The sequence below is a fragment of the Cotesia typhae genome, unplaced genomic scaffold, assembly GCF_013202065.1.
Source record: "Cotesia typhae breed Kobodo isofemale line unplaced genomic scaffold, CoteBio_Ctyphae contig_42, whole genome shotgun sequence".
NCBI classification, from domain to species: Eukaryota; Metazoa; Arthropoda; class Insecta; order Hymenoptera; family Braconidae; genus Cotesia; species Cotesia typhae.
In genome coordinates, this window is record NW_027423751.1 from 474,722 (window position 1) to 496,175 (window position 21,454).

The 21,454-nt window shown below is 26.7% G+C and overlaps 1 protein-coding gene and 3 long non-coding RNA genes across 4 annotated transcripts; 1 reads left to right on the top strand and 3 right to left on the bottom strand.

Annotated features, from left to right (window-relative positions):
- Positions 1 to 7,690: 7,690 nt before the first annotated feature.
- Positions 7,691 to 8,320, bottom strand: LOC141528074 (uncharacterized). Its single transcript, XR_012479302.1, has 2 exons — positions 8,209 to 8,320; positions 7,691 to 8,040 (listed from the first exon to the last, which is right to left on the bottom strand). It is a non-coding gene; the product is annotated as an uncharacterized LOC141528074 (long non-coding RNA).
- Positions 8,321 to 11,172: 2,852 nt separating this feature from the next.
- LOC141528105 (uncharacterized) lies at positions 11,173 to 12,373 on the top strand. The gene is made up of 2 exons (XR_012479313.1): positions 11,173 to 11,406; positions 11,492 to 12,373. It is a non-coding gene; the product is annotated as an uncharacterized LOC141528105 (long non-coding RNA).
- Positions 12,040 to 16,783, bottom strand: LOC141528104 (uncharacterized). The gene is made up of 3 exons (XR_012479312.1): positions 15,930 to 16,783; positions 13,797 to 13,908; positions 12,040 to 12,276 (listed from the first exon to the last, which is right to left on the bottom strand). It is a non-coding gene; the product is annotated as an uncharacterized LOC141528104 (long non-coding RNA).
- Positions 16,784 to 18,604: 1,821 nt separating this feature from the next.
- LOC141528006 (uncharacterized) lies at positions 18,605 to 21,322 on the bottom strand. Its single transcript, XM_074243828.1, has 3 exons — positions 20,138 to 21,322; positions 19,807 to 20,017; positions 18,605 to 19,152 (listed from the first exon to the last, which is right to left on the bottom strand). The coding sequence occupies exons 2-3, from the start codon at positions 19,835 to 19,837 to the stop codon at positions 18,605 to 18,607; spliced, it is 579 nt and encodes a 192-aa protein (XP_074099929.1). The 5' UTR covers positions 19,838 to 20,017; positions 20,138 to 21,322.
- Positions 21,323 to 21,454: the final 132 nt, after the last annotated feature.

A 21,454-nucleotide genomic window follows, 5' to 3' on the forward strand; every position in this document is an offset into this window, starting at 1 on the left:
GTCGTGAAATTCAGTCTTCCAAATATTTTCTTGGTCTCACAAATAAAATACCTAGGAAAATAAGCTTATTTGAACATAAACTTCAATCATTCAGCTAATGCTTGTTAGCAATGAAAATATTTTTCATTTGTGTTTACGATCTAAATATCGTTGAAAATATATCTTTATCTATAAAGTATATAAATAGTTTTGTTGATAGAAGTACAATAAAACTAAAAATTAAAAAAATTTGATAGTAGAAAAGTTTTTTTGCATTAATCAACAAAAGGAAATTGGCAATAGATCTCAATTTTTGTTTATTTAAATTACAATCGAATAATGAATAACTACCATGTTTTATCGAAACATCGATAACAATTTTAAAAAAAATTTTTAAATCGTAACACATTTAAATAATTTATAAAATCAAAAATTTTATTAATAAAGAATGCGTATGAACTTCAAGGATAAATTAAGTTTATTTTCCTTACATAATTTATTTTTTACACACAATTTATCAGAAAAAGAAATGATTAGCTCTCCCGGAAAAAAAATTTTTTATGAAATTTTAAAAAATTTCATGAAACTTCCTGAAATTTTATAAAATTGTCCTATTGCAAATTTATAAAATTTCATGACATTTCATGAAATTTCATAAAGTTTTATCAAATTATGTAAAGTTCCATGGAAACATCGAATTTCACAAAGTTCTTATTAAGATCCCATAGAATTTTTGGTATGAAATTCTATGAATTTTTGTTAAATTTTAAAAAGTTTTATAAACTTTTATTAAAAACCATGAAATTATTTGCATAACACTTTATAAAATTTCATAAAAATATATGAAATTTAGTATAATTTCATGAAATTTGAGATAATTTCATAAAATATCATAAGGGAACAAATCTCCGAATTTGTACAATTTTATAAAAGTATATGAAATTTCATAAAAATTTATAAAATTTTATGAATACGTATAAAATTAATAAAATTGCTATTATGATCCCATGAAATTTTTTCTATGAAATTTTGTAATTATTTATCCGATAATGAGAGAAAAAACAAGATCCCTATGATGTCAATAGTTAAAAAATACAGTGCAATTCTAACAAAAGTCATTATTTAACAAAGCGAAATTTTATTTACTTACAGTGCACAAGCCACGGCAGTCACATAGTGACTGTAAGGTTGCTAGTTATATATAATCACAAAAACCCTGGCATATAATTATGTACAATTCTATATAATTATGTATAATTGTATGTAATTATGTATTATTGTATATAATTATGTATATATCATATATAATTATATATGGATCAAATATCATTAATAATTATACATAATTTCTTTTATCCCTGATGAAAAAAAAAAAATATTGAGACAAAGAAAAAATTATTGAGAAGTATTGGATTGACTAGAAGATCAATACTTTTCAATATTTTTTTTTTTGTCTCAATACTTTTTTTTCATCAGGGATATACCCGGGTTGTCAGTTGTCCAACCATTTCTTTCAAGCGTCGTATGCATCTAATTATGGAACTTGAAAAAGAAAAAAAAATTTTAAATAGAAAACAAGAATAACTCGATAAAAAAAATTTTAATTACTTGTGAATATGTTAACAATCTTACAGATTTAGAAAAACCCAACGTCCTAACACCAAGAATAAGTAATGTCTATCAAAAACAGCATGGAGTTTTCAACGTAATTTTCTTCATAAAGCTTAAAATTAGCTTGGCCGTTCAAATCAAATAAATAACGCATAGCTACAACTATGTCTCTTAATATTTAACGAGAAATTGCTATTAATTATAATTTTTCTGATAAATGTTTTTAAAAATTTGCTACTGTAAAAATTTCCTGCTGGAATGAATGCAACTGAATGAATCTAACCACTATCATTAGATGAGCTGGGAAATTGAGTAAAAAAAGTTTCTAATAATGATTCAGCTCCCTAGGACCCAAACTTGAGTGAACATATATTTTTTTATATAAGCACCAAATACCCATATCTTGAAATCAATTTATTTCGATACAATAACTATTATATCAATACCCACTTTCTAACATATCGTAACCCACATTTAGAAAATTTTACAGTAGACGGCTTAAATGGGATTTGATGAATAAAAATAGTTATGAAACAATTTGACGTATAAATTTTTTATAAGATAATAAAACAATAATATTGTAGTGATACTATTTTTCAAAAAAAAGTGAAGGTGTCAAATTTTGAGGGTTATGACATGTTAGAACCGTTGCATCGATGTGGATGCTGATCAATCGCAGACACAGTTGATCGAATTAGTTGCTTTGTATGCGTCGAAAGCCACTAATGAACAGCTATCATTCTGAATCCTGAACTAATAGTATATTTATTTTTAGAAATTATTAAAAATAATTATAATTCATCCTTGTTAATCATCCAGAACTTGAGAGAATAGGGGAAATTAAATTTTGAACGTTTATATAATGTATTTTTTTTTTCATATGCTAACATCAAATTTGACATAAAACAAAACTAAAGCCATTTAAAAAAATAGTAAGAAGAATTTATAATTAATGTAATGAATATAAATATTAGTGTTGATAATTTCCATTTCACTTTAACAGATTAATTTTCGTTTTTAACTCTTAGAATTTTTATTGGATTAATTTTTATGAATTAAAAAAAGATAGAAAATGACAAAAAATAATTTCTAATAATCCGTTAAATAATATTTATCATTAAAACAACCAAAGCTAACAAACATAAATTTTATAATTTATAGATTAAATCAATTACTCTAAAAATTGCCAAAGAAAAATGTAATGACTATTTCAAACAAATGAATTAATTTTCAAAAACTAAAGCTTGCTTCTTGAAAAAATCACAATTTTGGTTAATGTCATGAAAAAGTACACATATCTACTTTTAAATTTAGTAACATCTTGAAATATTTTTTTTAAATATTTCAATTTGTGCAACTTTAAAAGGAAAAACGAACAGAAATAAATAAGATAAAATCAAGTATTGTTTCGATTACTTCGTTTTCAATACAATTAATTGATTTAATTCGTAAAACATATTTTAGTATAAGTTGAAAAATTCGTAAAAAAGTTTCTAAACATCAGACAAATTTTAATTATAGTTTTTTCTTACCTTTTACATTTAAAATGAAAAAAAAAATTTTTTTATTTTTCTACTATTTATCTAGAAAAAAAAATCATCAATAGTTTTTACACCTGTTAGTTTTACTAACATAGATGAAAATCATAGAATGGAGGTCATTCGATCAAAACATTTCTATTTCTCTTGATTTTAAACATAACCATCTTTATTAGCTCCACATGACTATTTTATTAATTTTTAAAGTCTAATTGAGACACGTAGCATTCATGTGATGAGCTTTCCATATTTGAGTTAATCTCCAATCTGAATAAACTGTTTAAAAATATGGCTTTCATTGTTATCTGGAAATACTGCTAGAAAATTAAAAATTAAAATATAATTTTGATTCTATCTAAGTTAGTTAATTTAGAATTGATTAATCAATCATTTAGAGTATGCTCGCAAACTTGTTTGTGTTATGATGGAGAACAGAGGCTCTTTTGCTTTTCGTAATAAAAATATTATCCATGATATAAACCACTGATACACAAGTAAGCTAACGAAACCGTTAATTCCGACCAGTTTTAGCCAATTCTTGCACCGATGAAAAATAATTTATATTAACGTAGTTGTTAATTTTTTATTTTGTAAATTTATTATATTAATGATTGAATTTCAGTAGTTACTACCCCACTATAACCAGGAGAAAACATAGAAAAAACTCAATTATATGTATTTTTCCTGTGATTAGTTTTTGCGGAATACATTGTATGAGCCTGTTTTTATTTATATCACCGTATTATTTCTTATTAGAGTGTGGCTATTCGGACACTCTCTAATTATACATATTTAGATAACATATTTATATTTTTTATTAATTCAATGTTATTTATCTCAATCAGTACTATATACACATGGGCTCAAAATTAATTTGAAGGTTATCAAAAATTTATTAGGGTAATTTTTTGTCCAGTGATACCGCAATATGCTATGAGTTAGTTCTCTGGTTTTTATCTATCAGAAGTAAAGGTACATAGTAAAAAATAAAGACGCTACAAGTATTATAAAATATTTATAATTAATATTAAATCAACTAATATGAATAATTATCTAATTATCGCGGATTGAAAAACTTGCCCGAAGAACATCATCATTTTGAAAAATTTTCACATGGAGTGCTGAATTTGCACAAGTATATGTTGTGAGTGCTTAGTGGAACGCACTCCTTGCATTTGAGTTCAAGCACCCACCATATTGTTCTTCTTATTCGGGTAAATAACCAGCTAATTAACTGGTTACAACAGTATATGAGAGTTATGAGAGTGCTTAACGGAACGCATCCCTTGCATTGATTTCGAATAAAGTTATGATCTGATTCGATGTTTAGTAAGTTTTTATTGCTGTAGATGTCTCAATATTATAGTTTGATTCGTTTGATTCGGCTCAGATTGGCGGGCTCTTTAAAATTCGCTAAAGAATACGAAAGTATTCCTGTTATGGACTGTCATGAATAATAATTAATATTATTATTAACTTATACTAGTTAGGATGAGGATTTGGTATTTGATATTATAAATGATGAGATTTTGTATGCAAGTTATAAGGAATACAGTAAAAGCTCTTAAAAATTACCCAGGTTGTCTTTCTCGCTCCTATTAGTGTTTTATGAGAAATTGAGACAGAACTACCGTAACTTTAAACAGCTTTCACTGTATATTGTAAGATATTTCATGTACAGGAGTTACTTGCTTACTGCTATGACTTAATTTTTCTAAGTTTTACATCGAATTAATTATTTATTTTAGAGGAGAGATTTTAGCTTTAGGGGTTGGATTTATTATAAGAATTATTTCTAATTGGTCGTTTTTCTTCAAGAGTGGGACTCAAAATAAAAGTGACACCTTCGTTTAGTTTTCTCTCAGAAAAGTGAAACTAACCATGTGTTTAACACATGGCATCGTAGTCGTTGCTTGGTTAGAAGAAAAGCCATAAAAAGGGAATATTTAGTTTAGCCTAGGATAATAGAGTCCTTCATTCAAAGTCATAAATTGTAGTATTTTGCTAGAGTCTCTAAGAAATAGAGATGTATTTGTTATTTAAGATTTTTGTTTCTCCTTTTATAGCTTTTCTCGGGATATTATATTTTATTTTCCTCTCGAGTGACCATTCTATATTTAAGTATTACATGTTTTATTTTCTTTGTTACGATATTCTTATTATTTCTCTTAAAATAATTATTCTTATAATTATATTATTAATCAATTATTTGTTTGATTTGAATTTAAATAAATCGCTAATTTATATCCTATGTAGATGGCGGCATGTACTGCTACATCACAATAGTTCCACTACCTGCCATATTGTTGTTCTTCACATTTGGGTAAATAACCAGCTAATTAACTGGTTAAAATAGTGTCATGTGAATAAGATCGTAATTTTCTATTTTTAACCTTTATCATGCATGAAATGACTAGACATTTGAAAATTTTTCAAATTATTATGATAAATTAATTCATTATAATGTTGAAAAAAAAAATCAGCATGTTAAAATTATGATAAAATATGAATGATAATTAAGCAGGGATTTCAGTACAAGTTAATTGTATTCAAGATTTACTGATGTATACAAATTGACCATTCATGGAGTCTGCTTCAATTTACAACTATGGAGCTATGGAGAGTAGAAGACTACTTTATGGAGAGTAAAAGACTACTCTCCGTATATGGAGCCTATACACTCCAGGTGTATGTGTATAGGCTCCATATTTTGACACCTAAACAAATATAGGATATTTTAATTTTCAAACTATAAATTATTGTAAAAATAATTGTAGGTGATAAAAATTAAATTGTGCAGTCTACATAATGCCAGTTCATCGAGAATTAACGTCCTATCATGGTAAATTGTTCTTATTATTTTATGTGTTTATTGAACCCATTAAATAATTTTAATTTTGTAATGAATTTTGATCATTTATTTACAGGGAAAACTAAAGTGATATGCTGTAGGGTTATTATTTTCTATATTAAAATGAGATACCTTCTATTTTCTCGGAACAGTTTCAATTGAAATTAGAAAAAGACACAAAATAACGCTGAGGGCTGTAAAAGTGATATATTTACCTACACAAAATGACTTTATGTGTATTATTTGTTGAGATTTCATAGATTAAAGAATAGAACTATCTCAAGGATGTCTGATAATTTGGGAGAACTCCTGCGAAGTAATCGGTAAGTTTAATTATTTAATCAAAAAGTTATTTAATTTTTTATTTTTAAAGTTTTCTAATTTTACAATTAATAATCAATTTAACTAAGTTATTACTTTATTACCTTCTTTGTAGATTAATAAAGAATCTGTCGGCAGCTACTAAAAAATTCACAAAGACGATAATACTGTCATATATTACGGCTAGTTTGGTGGTATGACAAGGGATCTTTGCATAAATCGTTTTCAAACTGAGATTGATTAATTTTTTTTTTTTTTAATTACTGACAGAATTTTGAAATCAGATCAATATCAATATTTTTGGAGTTTTTTTTTTAATTTATTATTTATTCTGTGAAAGTATAGTTTTTCTTTCATCGATTTACAGCAGGATTAATTTCTTTTTCTAAGCTAAATTGTGAATAAATAGTTGTGAAATGTCCTAATAAATGTGTATATATTATTGTATTATATGTATAATATCTATTTATGATATGCTAATATTTTCAGAAAAAAAAAACATCTCACCAGGTTGTTCGCTCAGCAGTGATCATCACTTGATTGATGATTAGAAAAATCAAGGTTAAAGATTGAAGAAATAATAATAAAATCACGACTAAACTACTGATCCAATTAATACCGTTCGTGTATTATTAGTACTCCAAATACATACTCGCTATTGAGTTACTCAAAACTAAAAAAATTGGACATCAGGTATTTTATTAATCTTTTTACTTTTTACTCATTTTGATTTATTTTTATTCAACAACTTAATAAAGTTTGTTTTGAGAATAATGATCTAATTTATTTATAAACCATAAAAATAAAAAATTTTCCTTAAGTATTTATTTTTACACTGATAAAAAAATTAATTTGAATCAGGAAAGAAAATCTTAAACCAAGGAAATTTTTCTTCATCACACAAAATTTTTATTCAATTTAAGAGAGTCAGTTTTTAGAAATAATTTCATTAAATCAAGTTATTTTTTTATTTGTGTATTATAATAATATTATTACTATTATTATTATTATTATTTTTATTATTTTTATTTATTAATTGGTTTAATTTTTAATTAATGTGCCTTTATAACAATGATATGTTGAAACCTACAAATTTTTATTCACTTTCAGCAATGTCGATTGATTTTAGTATAAAATTTATAGCTTAATTTTTTATTATTTCCCGCTCCCCCATTATATCTTGATATAATTTTAAACAATAAGTTCACTAAACAGACACATTTGTTTCTAAAAATAAGTATTGTTATATTACATTTAAATAATATCTTTTGAATTTCTTAAGTTTCCCGCTATACCGATTCATTGAGAAAAACAAATGACAATCAAAATGACTAAACTAATTTTATTATTATTTCACATGCCCGTAACAAAAAGTTTTATATTCAATTAATAATTTTATAATTTGTTTATTTATTTAAATATATTAAAGTAAATAACAATATGACAACTTGGGCGGCAGTCCCATTTGTGGAAGTGATAAATCACGTTGTAAAATTCGATATTTGTACTGATAATGGAAAAATTAAATCCAGAGGTGATCCAATTTGGTCAGAAGTATGTAAAACTTGGAAATTACCCTCTGGAAAATATTTAAAATCACCTGTAGCATTATTTTTTGATTTTCAACAAAATCGACATCAAATTTATGATCGCTATGTACAAGAGCGAGGTTTAAATTTTCTCAGACTAGTGATAATAAATGTACTATCTCCTTAGAAGCTGGAGATGCAATTGACATTCCTGAAAGCAAATCAAAATTCATAGGTTTTTATATTAATTTTACGAAAGAAGAGTGGTTAAAAATTAAACCAGTAGAGAAATTAGATTGTAATAATAAAAAATATTATATTTTACAAAGTGGCTGGACTGATATTATCTCTGAATTAATTTATATTTCTCAAAAATTACCTTGTGCGTTTAAATTTCCACAGCAATGTGTTCAGTATCTTAATAGTGAAAATAATATTGATAAATTTATTGTGAAAATTTCAGGTTCATGTACTGAAAAGTCATGCAAAGCTGCACTTCTTGGTGAATGTATTTTTACTTTTAGTGAAGATGAAAATATAAGGATGCTCATACATACACAAAATACTATTGACGCTCCTCATTCAAAAAAAAGAGCTATTACTGGTGATAAAAAGACGCGAATATGCAGAAGCTTTACAATTGCAGAAAGGCGATTTGTTCAAGAGAAGACTTATTACAAAGTACCAAGAATATGGAGAACAGGCAGCTCCTATAATTCCAAATACACCGGTTATCACTCAAATACGTCATGAAGGTAAAAAAATTCGTTTAAATATCCAGGGAAACTTATGGGAATCACTAAAATCTTTAATACACAATAATGTAGAGCTTCAGGGAGTCATTAAACAAGTTGGATTTGATAAATTTTTTCTTATATATTGGACTCATCAGCAAAGTGATATTTACAATGATCTTGTGACATTGGAATCCATAGTGTCCATAGATGCTACTGGGAGTGTGGTGCGAAAAATTTCTTTCCTTCAAAACTACGACAGTGGCCCGATATTTTTGTACCAAATCGTGATTTATATCGGCTCATTAATTGTTCCAGTTTGCCAGATGTTGTCTGAAAGACATGACACAAAAATAGTGACGTTCTGGCTTCACGAATGGATTTCTTCAAATGTTAAAGTACCTTTGGAAGTAGTAACGGATATGTCACTGGCATTACAAAATGGTTTATGCTTAGCTTTTTGCCAAATGTCTTATAAGCAATACCTGTCTCACTGTTATCAATTCCTATTGGGAAAAACCAAAGTTTTAACACGTCCATATGTGCGGATCGACATCGCACATTTAATACATAGTGTAGCAACACAGAAATGTTTTTTATCGGTGAAATTTGTAGTCAAGGATTTTTACTTAAGAGCTATCGGTTTGATGAGTACCATAGAAGATTTGAAGGATGTTGTAAAAATGATGAAAGTTTTGTTAAATATCAGTCAGAATGAATACGGATGTAAAGATGATATTAACTGGATCCTTACGAGAATGGAAACATTTGAATTCGATAAAACAGTGGACTATAAAAAAATAAAAATTAGTAGTAGTTGTGACAAAAAAAACAACTGTGACTCACATTTAACATGTCATGATGAAGAATTAGAAGTTGATGATTCTTGTGAATCAAATTCATCAGATGATTCCTATTTATCTGATTTTATTGATAGGATCGTTAAAGAAACTCCAAATTCTATCAATTCTGATCAATCTATTAAATTTAATGATGTCAATCCTTATTTTTTAAATGCAATACAAAAAAAGTTAATAAAATTATTTAAACAATTTCCAGCGTGGACTAATGTTATGAGGAAGCATTATAATTCCGAAAATTATGTTGCTACTTCAGCGCGATCTGAAAATTATTTTAAATATGTTAAAGAAAATGTTTTGGAGGATCGGCAACCAACTCGTGCGGATATGTTTTTAATCCAGCATTTGCAAACAATTTCACCAAGAGTAATAGAAGCAAGAGCTGCTTACGATAAACATCAGATGGTTAAAAAGACCTTAAAAAATTCTAAAAAAAATATTGAACGTAAAGAATGTGTTCTGAATTTTGAGGAAAACTGGAGAAATAAAAACAAGAATGAAGAAACTGAAGATATAACTTTAGCTGATAATCAAAATGAATTTTCTGATGATAGTATTTCTATGAATGACGTTAATGTAGTAATTGATAAATGTAAAATTAGTGCAAATAAAAGTGAAATGAATCAGTGTGAATCGTCTGAGGAAGACACTCCAAGTTTACCATCTGATTCTGAGATGAAATCAACTTCTTCAGTACTCAAGCGACAGTTGACTCCTCTTGTAACTTCTGGGGACACATCTACTAAATTTTCTATCGATTTTAGAGATTCAAATGCAAGCAAAGAAAATAATAATTTATTAAGTAATAATTTAGAATTTATTAAACCTAAGTTTCACTCTACCCCAAATACTACTTGCGATTCATCAACAACTTTACATTTATCGTTTAAAAAAATCAGGAAAATAATTTTTCCATAATATTAAATGAGTCACCGATTAAATTTAAAATTAATGAGAATAAAATATCAGTTAAGCGCGAGAACGTTTATTCCACAGCACTTCATCTCAACCAACTAAACGGGGTAAATACGTTAATCCATTTCCCGAAGTAAAAGCATTCCATGAGAATGCTAATAGAAATTTAAAAAAAAATAAAAAAAAATGATTAAAAATGGTTCGGGAATGGGTTCTCAAAAAATTGATAATTTAAAAATATCACTCCAAAATACTTGTCCGTTTGATACCATTACTGAACTTTTATCTTTTGCGTATTTAAATTTTAAAAGTTTTCAAAACTTTATAGATAATCAAAAAAGCATGTCAGAATTTTTAGAAATCTTGCAATTTTATGCTAAATCTGGTGCAAATGCAGAATTTTACAAGAAAAGATTTAAACTTCTACGTAAAATTTACCCCGAGAAAGACTTTACTATTACCTGTACAGATGATGTGTGTAAGTTAATAGAACAATTATTGATTCATTATGAATCACTCACGGAATATACTCACTGTATTCAATGCAAATCTTTTGCGACAAAAAAAATGTCAGTTTTCTATGTTAACGCTGGATTAATATGGAAAAAAGGATTTGATTATTTAGAAGCAAGTATTTTAAATGATATTGAAAAAAACTTTTTATTGTAAAAATGTAATAAAACTATGATTGGTCGAACAATAGATATAGATTCGTATGTATGTTTGGGGATAGATCACTTTTATGAAAAATACTTACTTCTAAAAAGGTGAACAAGCTCTGGTAAACAGTAATTTAAAAGAAATTCCAATAAATCTCAATTTAAAAATAAAAATATATGTTAACTGGTGTGATTGAATTCCAACCGGCTGATTCACTGATTAAAATTGGACATTTTGTCACCTATACCCGAACAATCCAAAACAAATGGACTGAATTAAATGATTTAAGAAATTCACCAACAATATTAAAAGCTAAATTACCCAATGTACGAGTTTCTTTATTACTTTATGTTTTGGTATAAATAATTATGGATAAAATATGATCTAATTAAAAATATTTTTGTAAAAGTAAAATTAAAAAGATTAAAAATAATATAATTTTAAAAATCCGATTTTAAATCATTTAAATCATTTATTGCATTTATTCTTTCAGAAAATCTTTACAAATCAAATTATATAACAGCCAGGTTAAAATTACATAATGTGGTATGTAAAAAATTTCAGGTAACTATAATTTCATTTTTATTATTCATTCATTTCTCATTATTTCATTTTAAATCTTCAAGTATTAGTTATTAAATTTTAAGACAGGTGATAAATTTTAAAGCTGCTCGATTATTAGAAGTTTACAATTTTACAAGTAAATCTTTAATTGACATTAGTAGTAGTATACTCCTTTATTTACTTATTATTAAATGCTGATCAAAGATACGAAATCATCAATATAGCTAGTTAAGTAGATATTCTGGCAACCCAAGAATGACTCACTTTTGAATTTTTATAATAATTATTTTTTTAGTATCGCTGACAATATTGTGATTATTAACTATCATTAAAAAGTTATGAATTAATAGTTATTTTAAAATGATGTCCCTGATAAATGTTTTTATACGTTAGTTTTTAATAAACATACAAGATTTCATTGTTTTATTCGTAGGGATCAAGAACATCATTCTATTTAGAACTGTTTTTCTGAATGAGAAAAAAAATTCAAGTATTATATAATTCCGTTGAAAAAAATTTGATAATTTGTGGTACGCATTTTTTCAAAAAACGCTGGGATATTTTGTAAAATATCAAATCTGTTACACTTGAACTTACTTTGGTCACCAGTGCAACAAATGCGGTAGCAGTTGTTGCATCTTTTTATAGATATGAGTCGATAGAGGTGAAACAATTGATGATGTACTACGTTTGCTTTCCTTTTTTGATAATTACCTATAACAAAAACGTCTGGATATATGCTGCAATTAAATTCTATAAAGATATCAATAAGGTAATGAGATGAGATGAATAAAGTAACAATAATGCAAAACCAAGAATTAGTTGATTTACCCGCTGTCAACGACTATTAATATTTTTATTAAGAACTTTTTTAAATGGCAAAAATAATTAATAATTATAACAAATTGCCAGTAAAATTTAAGTTGAAACATCATAATTGATTTTAAACCTATTTAAACTTCTTTTTCCATTGACGGTCTCTGATAATATAATTTTTTATTCATAGAATATGTCAAATTGTAAAAAAAAATGAGTATTTTAACCTATATATATGTATTAAAAAAATTAAAATATTACTTAATGATTTTCTTAACAACATGAATTTATTTATTATATTTTTTGTAAATTTTATTTTTAATTATTATAATTTAATTAATGGGTAGATTTCATTGAAATTATGAACTATTCATATAATTTTAATAATTAAAAACATTTGTGTATAGATTATAAAATCCACGTGGTCACGCTTATATAATTTTTTTTCTATATGAATCAAAGTAAATATTAATAAACTTTATTAAACTATATTAAACTCTTTAAAAGATTATTTTATGGGTAATAATTATAATTGAAATCTTGAAGTATGGTTATAATAAAGTTTATGTTATGAAAAGTAATATATATAATCTATATATATATATATATAAATAAATTGCTGTTTATATATAGAAATGAATTACTAATATTATTAACACGTAACTTCATTAAATTTTTTACATTGATTAGATTAAATAAAGAATAATAAATTTTCTTAACAAGTATGAGAAAAACAAATTAAAAACCAGAAATCATAAAATGAATTATTGGAAATTTTATAGAAAAGTAAGGTTATGATTATATATACGAATCATTATCACGAATCATAATAAATATATTCATTACGGTACACTTATTGAAATATAAGATACGTAAAAGATGTAGAAGTGCTTAATTTTTTTATGAGATGGGCTCTTATTTTTATTTGAAATTATTTTATTATAAGGAACTAAAACCAACGCTGTACAAGTTATTATGGCCAAACAATGGATTAATTGCTAATTAATATTTCTTTAGTTTAAATTTAAATTGAATCAACTAACTACTATATTGTCGTTCTTGATTACTTAAAAAAAAATAGTAACAATTAGAACTTTTCGTATAAAGAATACTTGCGTTATTAATAAACTTTGTATATACGGTTCTTTAAGTGAGCAAATATATAACACCGAGTGTTGGATATTAAATAATTAATTTACGTTGATATTGCATACAATAAAAATCTTTTTGAAATTAATGTAAATAGTTTGTATGATAATGAAAAAATGTTTAATTAATTATCTTAAATTGAAATTTTTAGAATTTAGACGAGAACTACAAAACAATTAAATAATTGAAATATAAAAAAAATTCTTTGGAAGTAAATAATATTTTTGTAATTATTTACTCTCTTTCTAAATTATAAATAATTGATGTACCTTTACTGTATTTATTAAAGGTGCTTCGATCAATCTGTACATGATTTTTATCATTCATTACCTTGGCATTCTTCAGCAGATTGGTGAACCTTTTTCTTTATTAAATTCGAACCTAGATACCAATAAAAAATTGAAATATTAAATGTAACCTGTTTCTTAATGACTAAATCACATATTTAAATATTTATAAATGCTTTAAAATAGTTGCAATTTGTATGTATACATCAAATTGTGCCTCATTCAAAATATGATTGTCTTTTAATCATAAATATTAATAAAATTGTATGATTTTATAAAAATTTTTCCATACTTAAATTTAAAAAATTTTTGACACTATAGTGTATACATATTTTATAGCAAATAAGACAACGTTTTTTACAATAAATTTTGAATTTAAAAGAAATTTAATTTTTGTTTTTTCTTCCCTATTTACTTTTCTAGGAAAGTATCATCTTCGATTTTTGTTAAATTGATATATTTAACTCTTCACCTCAATCAAAATAAAATTAGTGACTGTTATTTTTACTGAAATAAATACTAAAAAAAGGAAATAAAAAAATTAATAAGCCCTCAATTTTTAAATAAAACATATAATTGATAAACTTATATAAATAGTTTATTAAATAGGTTATATATATATATATATATATATATATATATATATATATATATATATATATATATATATCATTCTTTTCTACCCTTTGAAAAACATTTTTGAGAATTTTTTCAAATTTTTTTGTCTCACCCAAAAAAAGTTATGAATTTAAAAAAATGGCTTTATCATTTTCAAATAGCCATAAGTTTTAAACTTCCCGCTAAGAAAATTGAAAATTTTCAAAAGTCGGGAAGTTATTGGATTTACCCCATTTTGAAAAAATCGAATTTTCATCAGATCTCGACGTTTTGAAGTCCTAGGAAGCACTTCTGACTATTCCCGCGAGGGTGTCACTATGTGTGTGTGTGTGTGTGTGTGTGTGTGTGTGTGTGTGTGTGTGTGTGTAAACTTCTAATTACTTTTAAACGGTTCAACCGATTTCATCGCGATCCTTATTATTAATAATATCATTGTTGTTTGTAGGATGAATTTAGGAGAAATTGTCAAATTTAAATTTAAAAAATCTGCGCGCCTATAATGTTATGCGCATGCGCAGAAATAATTCTGAAGTCTTGTGTGACGTCATCCAGCAATGACTGTATGAGCAATGATATTTATTTTTAATTAATTTTGAATTAACAAAAGGTATCCCATAAAAAAAAAGTCTGAAATCGAAGGAGCAACCTGTGAGCAATTTATTAGAATTAAAAAATTTAAGAAAAGTTAATTGCTTCATTGAAAAAATAGCACAAATAACTTTTGTATTTTTAATTGTTAATAACTAATTAAATAATTAATTAATTAAGTGAGCAATTGCGGATTTTGATTGAGCAATTAGTGAGCAATTAGGAGCACCTAATCGTTTTTTTCCAATATTACACTTCCATGTCAACTTTTTAGCGGTACTAAGAACACTCAAAGATTCTAACTGTAAATTCGTAAACTAAAATATGTTATAGGTATCAATTAATTCCAGCAGATGGCGTGTGGATAGAAAATTCTCTCCTATCTAGAAAGTTGACTTTAATATTTGATAGTCCAAATTAAATACCGATTGGATTTACTCTTTGAGTAATATCTGTTTCCAACAGCAAGTGCACTTCATTTGCTGTTGATGTTTTGACTTGCTCAACTATGAGTGATTCGATGCCCATCAAAGTATTTTCGTGATGAAAATATTATTTAAAAAAAATTTTTTTAAAACATGCATTAATTCTTTTTTATAGTTTTATTTAATTCTGATAAGTAATTTTTTTGAAAAGAAATATTTTCTTCTTTTCCTGTCAAACTGAACAAGTCTTATCAAGTCTTAATAACTCTTTGAGAAATTCCGAAATTGCAGGGAAAATTTGATTTTTGAAGAGTATCGCAGAGTTTTGAAGACTTATTAAGTCTTTCCTTTACTTAGTTAGGGATGTGAAGACTTTCGAAAAGTCTTATTCAGAGTTATAAAGACTTTTCAAGAGTTTTTTCAGAGAATTATTTCCACAAGGGTAGTGTACTGTCAACCGACAAGAGTCGAGACTTCGACTTACGTTTTGGTCCTTTTCCAACCACGGAATTTCCGAGACGCCATCGCCGAGTACCTTCAGCCGCCGTCACCTTCTGCCTGGAGTCACACCTTCACCGAGAAGTCTATTGAACTGGGGTAAGTGCGGTCGCAGTTATTGATACACCTGGTTGACTTCACCGAGGCCGTGTTAATTCGAGTTCGAATTACAATTAATTATGGATTTTATTTAGTTATTGAGAAATTTGGGTAATTGTGCACTTTCGAGACGCAATTCCGTTTTGTAACGTCAGCCAGGTATTCGGTGCCAAAGATTATGTTAATCCGTTGTGAGGAATGTTGTGTACTGTGTCAATTTAATAGACCAAGTTTTGAGATTGCATGCTGAATAAAATTGGCGCGAAGCAAGGGCCATCTGCGAGCGAAACTAGGAACCATACCTCGAGCTTTGTCCCGCGTATTACCCGACGGGTAACAATAGTTACCGACAGTCCCCTTACGGGTAGACCTCTATAGCCATGAAAGTGATGACTTAAGGAGGTCCTTTCGCCGCCAATGTAAAATAAAAAATATTAGATTATAAGTAAATTTAATTTTTTTCTAATAGTTAAGGTCGATATTTATCTAATAGTGAAGTTTAAATTATACTTTACCGGACAAATTTTTGAAAAAATAAAATTTTTAAATGTTAGTATTTGTTCAGAGTCTTACGAGAAAGTCAGACGTCCGCAGTATTTCTCGAATTATACTATCAGTCATGAATTAGATGAAGTAAAAAAAAACTAAAAATTAGATTTTCGGAATATTCAGGTTTCTTTTTTTGCAATAAAATATATCAGTTACCGGGATATTTATTGAGAAATTAATATTTAAAAATCACAAAAATTCTCAAGTAACCTACAATAAAATGGGGTCAAAACATTTGGCAACGTTGCGTAGCGCGCGAGCTTCAGACCATTCAATGAATTCAAACTAAACTTTAACGCACTTATATTTTTCATTTATACTTATTAGTTAATTTATTGTTAGCAAATTTTCATATTACCGAATTGAAAAATATAATAATAATTAAAAAATAGCAAATATTAGAATACCATCTGTCTATTTATTTATTTATCATATGATAGGATATACTCACACATTGTTTATTATAATTTTTTTAATTATTCTCATAAAGTTAGGATACAAATGAGTAAATTAAAAACGATTTTTTTATGAATAGTGTAAATTTAATTATTTTTAAAATTAAAGTTTGATTGTAATAAGGATTCTCATTGAAAGTACATAAAGGTTGTATTTATTGCAAAATTAATAGTAATAATTAAGTACAATTTTATAACAATTAACAATAACATTATTATTCTTTTTTTTGCAAAACTAGTATTAATTTTTTTACAATATTATTTAAATGTTTTGGTGTGTTAGTAACCCGTGGTTTTTTACCAACATTTTCTGACAATAATGATTTTACCCCGGCTTCACCACTTGTAACGAAGGCTTTTTCTAATATTTCTAATGAAATACCGGAATTAGCCATTTTAGTTATGAAAATAGCTGATACCTCAGGTTTTAATTTCATTAAACTTAATTTATTTTTTCTAAGATAGGATCTGTTTGCTTTTTCTCCAGAATGCTTATTGTCGTTTTAGCCATTTGTTTTACCAACTCATCTTTTACCCCGACAGCTTGCAAAACTTCTTTCAAAAGTCGGACGTCCGTTTCACCATTGTGAGCACCTTCAGTCGAGTTGTCACCAAGAAATTTCAAGGCCAAATTTGTTAGCTTCAATCCGTTTTTTTCTTTTTTAATTTCTGGTAAATGTTTTTTTAGTATAGGTAGAGTGTCTGAAAAACCTTTTACAATAGATAAAAATTCACTCAGTAGATCATAATATTTCAAATGGCGCAATATCATTAAAGCATCAAATCTAAATGCATTGTGAGCCACTAATATTAATTTTTTTTTGTTTTTTTAAAAAAGCTATAAAACTTTTAAACCATCTTTAATAGACAAACTTTCAAGGCAAGTATTATGTAGATATAACTTGTTTTGTTTTATATGAAGTCCTGTTACTTTTGATGCATGATAATTCATTTTTGTAGGAAGCATGTATACATTAAATGTTTTAGTTTTATATGATGCAGATATTTGACATATTTCATCAGAGTTTGAAATTCCAGTGGTTTCTAAGTCAAAAATTACAAGTTCACATTCCATTAGATCACTATTTTCATTAACATCCGTGAAGTTTTTGATTAATTCGGAGAGTCCATCAAGATCACACTCTGTTTGATATGAAGTTCCTTCTTTACGTTCCTTGCTTGCAATTTTACCAGCTCGTTTTTGTTTTCTAAAATATCGGCGACTTTTAAAGCCATACGTTTGAGAAATTTTATATTTCTTAATTCTTGCTTCATCTTTACGTTCTCTGAAGAATTTAGTTTTTTTACCACATGACAGGGATAGTTTATCGTAAACATATTCTATGTATTTTGTGCCATAATTTTTTTGACAAACAGCTGCAGCTACTCTATAGTCGAATGATTCAGATGAGCCATAAAATTTATTTTTGGATGTTTATTTATCACAATGTTGTTAAATGATTCATTGCTTTGCGATGAACCACATGGTGCTAACTTTGATGCATTGGTTGATAGCTTATCAAAGATGTTATTGAGATTTTGAATAACTTTGGGTCAGTTAAAGGTTGTTTTTGGGTAAATCTTTGTAAATAAAATTATTGTCTTTTTCGCGGTATTTTAGCCACTCTCCGCATTTATCGTGATTTCCGTATGCATGAGGAACAATATTTGACAAAGCTTCGGCAGCAGCTTCAACATTACCTTTGTTGTGATTTAAAACACGGACAAACATCTGTCCGAAATAATTTACAACCTTAGCAGATAAACCCAATTTATATAAACGTGAATTAAAATTTTTTTTGGCATGATTAGTATCAGACCATTTTTCAACTTCATGCAATGCTTCTCGACGAATTGCTGCTATTGCTGAAGAGTCATCGTCACCGATTAATACAGAAATAATCACATTTTCTTCCTTCAAGAGTTTATTGTTAGTAACTAATTCCACAGACATATCAGGTTCCATAGCTCGTGCAGATCCATCAAAATTTTCACGACAATCGTGATCCCTTTTGGGATGACCGTGTTCACATCTTGAGCATCTTGTTGAACGAGTGTTGTAAGAAATCACTTTACCACTATAATATCCAATCAGTGACGTATATCCTGGAACAAAATTACTTATTTTAACACACATCTTTTTATCGCTGTATATTTAATTAGCGTAAATTAATATGCAATAATGGTATGATCGTATGACATCAATATACCGTTTTTACTATTGTAAGAATGACCTGATGCTCGTTTAGTCCATGCAGAATCTCTAGAAGCTTTTATAGGTGTTGGAGTAGGAGAGTCAGTAGGATTAGGATTCTCAATAGGATTGTGAGTAACCAAAGGAGTATCACTGGAATAGCCACACAGTATATAATAATTTATTAGTTGTTAGAAAGTTACCTTTTATAAAACCGTCATGGTGTTGTATTTATTACCAATTCAAACAGTTAGTTTTTTATTGAAAATAAATTCAATAAATTTTTTGGTGATTTTAATTGGATGTTTCCTGTTAAATAATTGTTGATCAATTAAAATGTATTTATTTTTCATCATTTACAAATCATGTAATTGAATTAAAAGCGAAAGTGAATAAAAAAAGAAACCCTTTTTATCAGATATAGAAAGATAACAAATTAATTAACAGTCGAGTGTTTAAAAAATCATGCATATTTTTAAGTAATAAGTAGAAATAATTGATGTTTATTCAGAAATTATGTTGATATTAATAATTTTTATAAAATTATTTGAGTTAAGTTTACGTACGTTGTATCAGAGGATTGTGTTTTATCAGCATCTATTGTTAATTGTTTTTCTAGACGTATGAAGTCTCGACAACTATCCTCGGCCACCTGTTCAATAGCTGCTCCAACAATTCTTTCATATCTTTTCAGCAATGCACTGTTTATTATTGGTATATCTAATGCAGAAAGAATTGTGTTGATCTGAGCTTCTCCAATCCCTGCATCAATGATAGCTGAAATTTTTACATTAAATAATCAGTGTTGATAAATGAAAATTCTTATAAATAATATTTAACTATACGTATATGTACATTCACGTAGAATACGTATTTATTTAATTAATTAATACTTACCAAAAGCTAGTCTCAAGTTTATGTCAAATTGTTTGTGATTTGTATCATTGGTTTTAAAACTGCTTGTATTAACTAAGTAAATGTTTTTACATTTCGTACACTTCACATGAAAAATACTTGCTAACCCCAAAATTTCCTCTTTGACAATGTGTTTTAAACTTAATTGTAAATTGCATTTATTACACCACAATTCATAAGCAATAGATTTAACATCAATCACTCGGTTACTGACATGAATGTAAATATCTTCAGGAGCTGGATTTTCTTCAAGTTTTTTTTTTTTGCACTCACAACATTATCGAGCCATTGCTTACGTTTGAGACTCACAAATTTACCAGCATTCTTGCCATGAGACATTCGAATGTTATGGTTATGACTAAACATTTTTAATTAATTTATTTATTTACACTGACTGCAAAAACTTAAACATGGTTAAGGTTATGCTGTACAAATGAAAATGTAAACAACCGAATACAGCGTTGCCAAATCACGGACAGGTTACTAACAGCTGATTTACAAGAGTCAATTTAATTTTTGTATTTAACTATTTTTTTTTTTATTTTCAAAATTTCAACGATTAATGCCTCATATACTGTTTATTTTTTAATTTTGGGAATTTTTATGGGTTTTTTATTTGAATTTATCGAATATTGACTACTACAGTTATTTTGACTCAACTGGAGCGAAAGGATATCCTTAAATAACCGATAACATAGGTTCCGATGACTTGAATTCCTATAGCCCAGATTCCGATTACCAAGATTCCGATAGCCAAGATTTTTAATTACCAAGATTCCGATAGCCAAGATTTTTGATTGGATATAATCCCATTAACCCAGAATCCCGATGGAGTAAAATTCCAAATGCATCTGTGAAAAAATTTTTATTCAGATAGGTGGCGCTATTTTATTGCAGCTCATATTTTCCATAATACTTTAAGACTGTTTACATCAAACGACAGCACATTATAAGGAGTAATTTAAAAAATTTTTAAAGTTTTAAAATTTTGATTCTAATTCCGTATAGAACTAATTATATTTGTAATTAATTAATTAATTAATTTTAAATAATTAAATAGAAAGGTATAACACCAAATTAATAATGAATTTTTTTTTATTTTAAGATTTTTTAATTATTTTAATATAAAAACTAATCACTCAAAATTTATAAAATTTTATTTTTCAAATATACCATAGCTACTATTAGAAAAATTTAATAATGGAGAAATCCAGATACAATGCTTTAAATAGTTATTTAAAAATGATCTAGGTTGGTCAAACATTAACGAAATTAAAGCTTTATTACTTCTAATTTTTT

Excerpts from the sequence above, each read along its gene's own strand:
- LOC141528006 (XM_074243828.1), bottom strand. The coding sequence starts at position 19,837 with ATGCTGATAAAACACAATCCTCTGATACAAC. Across the intron at positions 19,153-19,806 it reads ACACAATCCTCTGATACAAC|GATATACGTCACTGATTGGA; the intron begins GTACGTAAACTT and ends ATTTTGTTCCAG.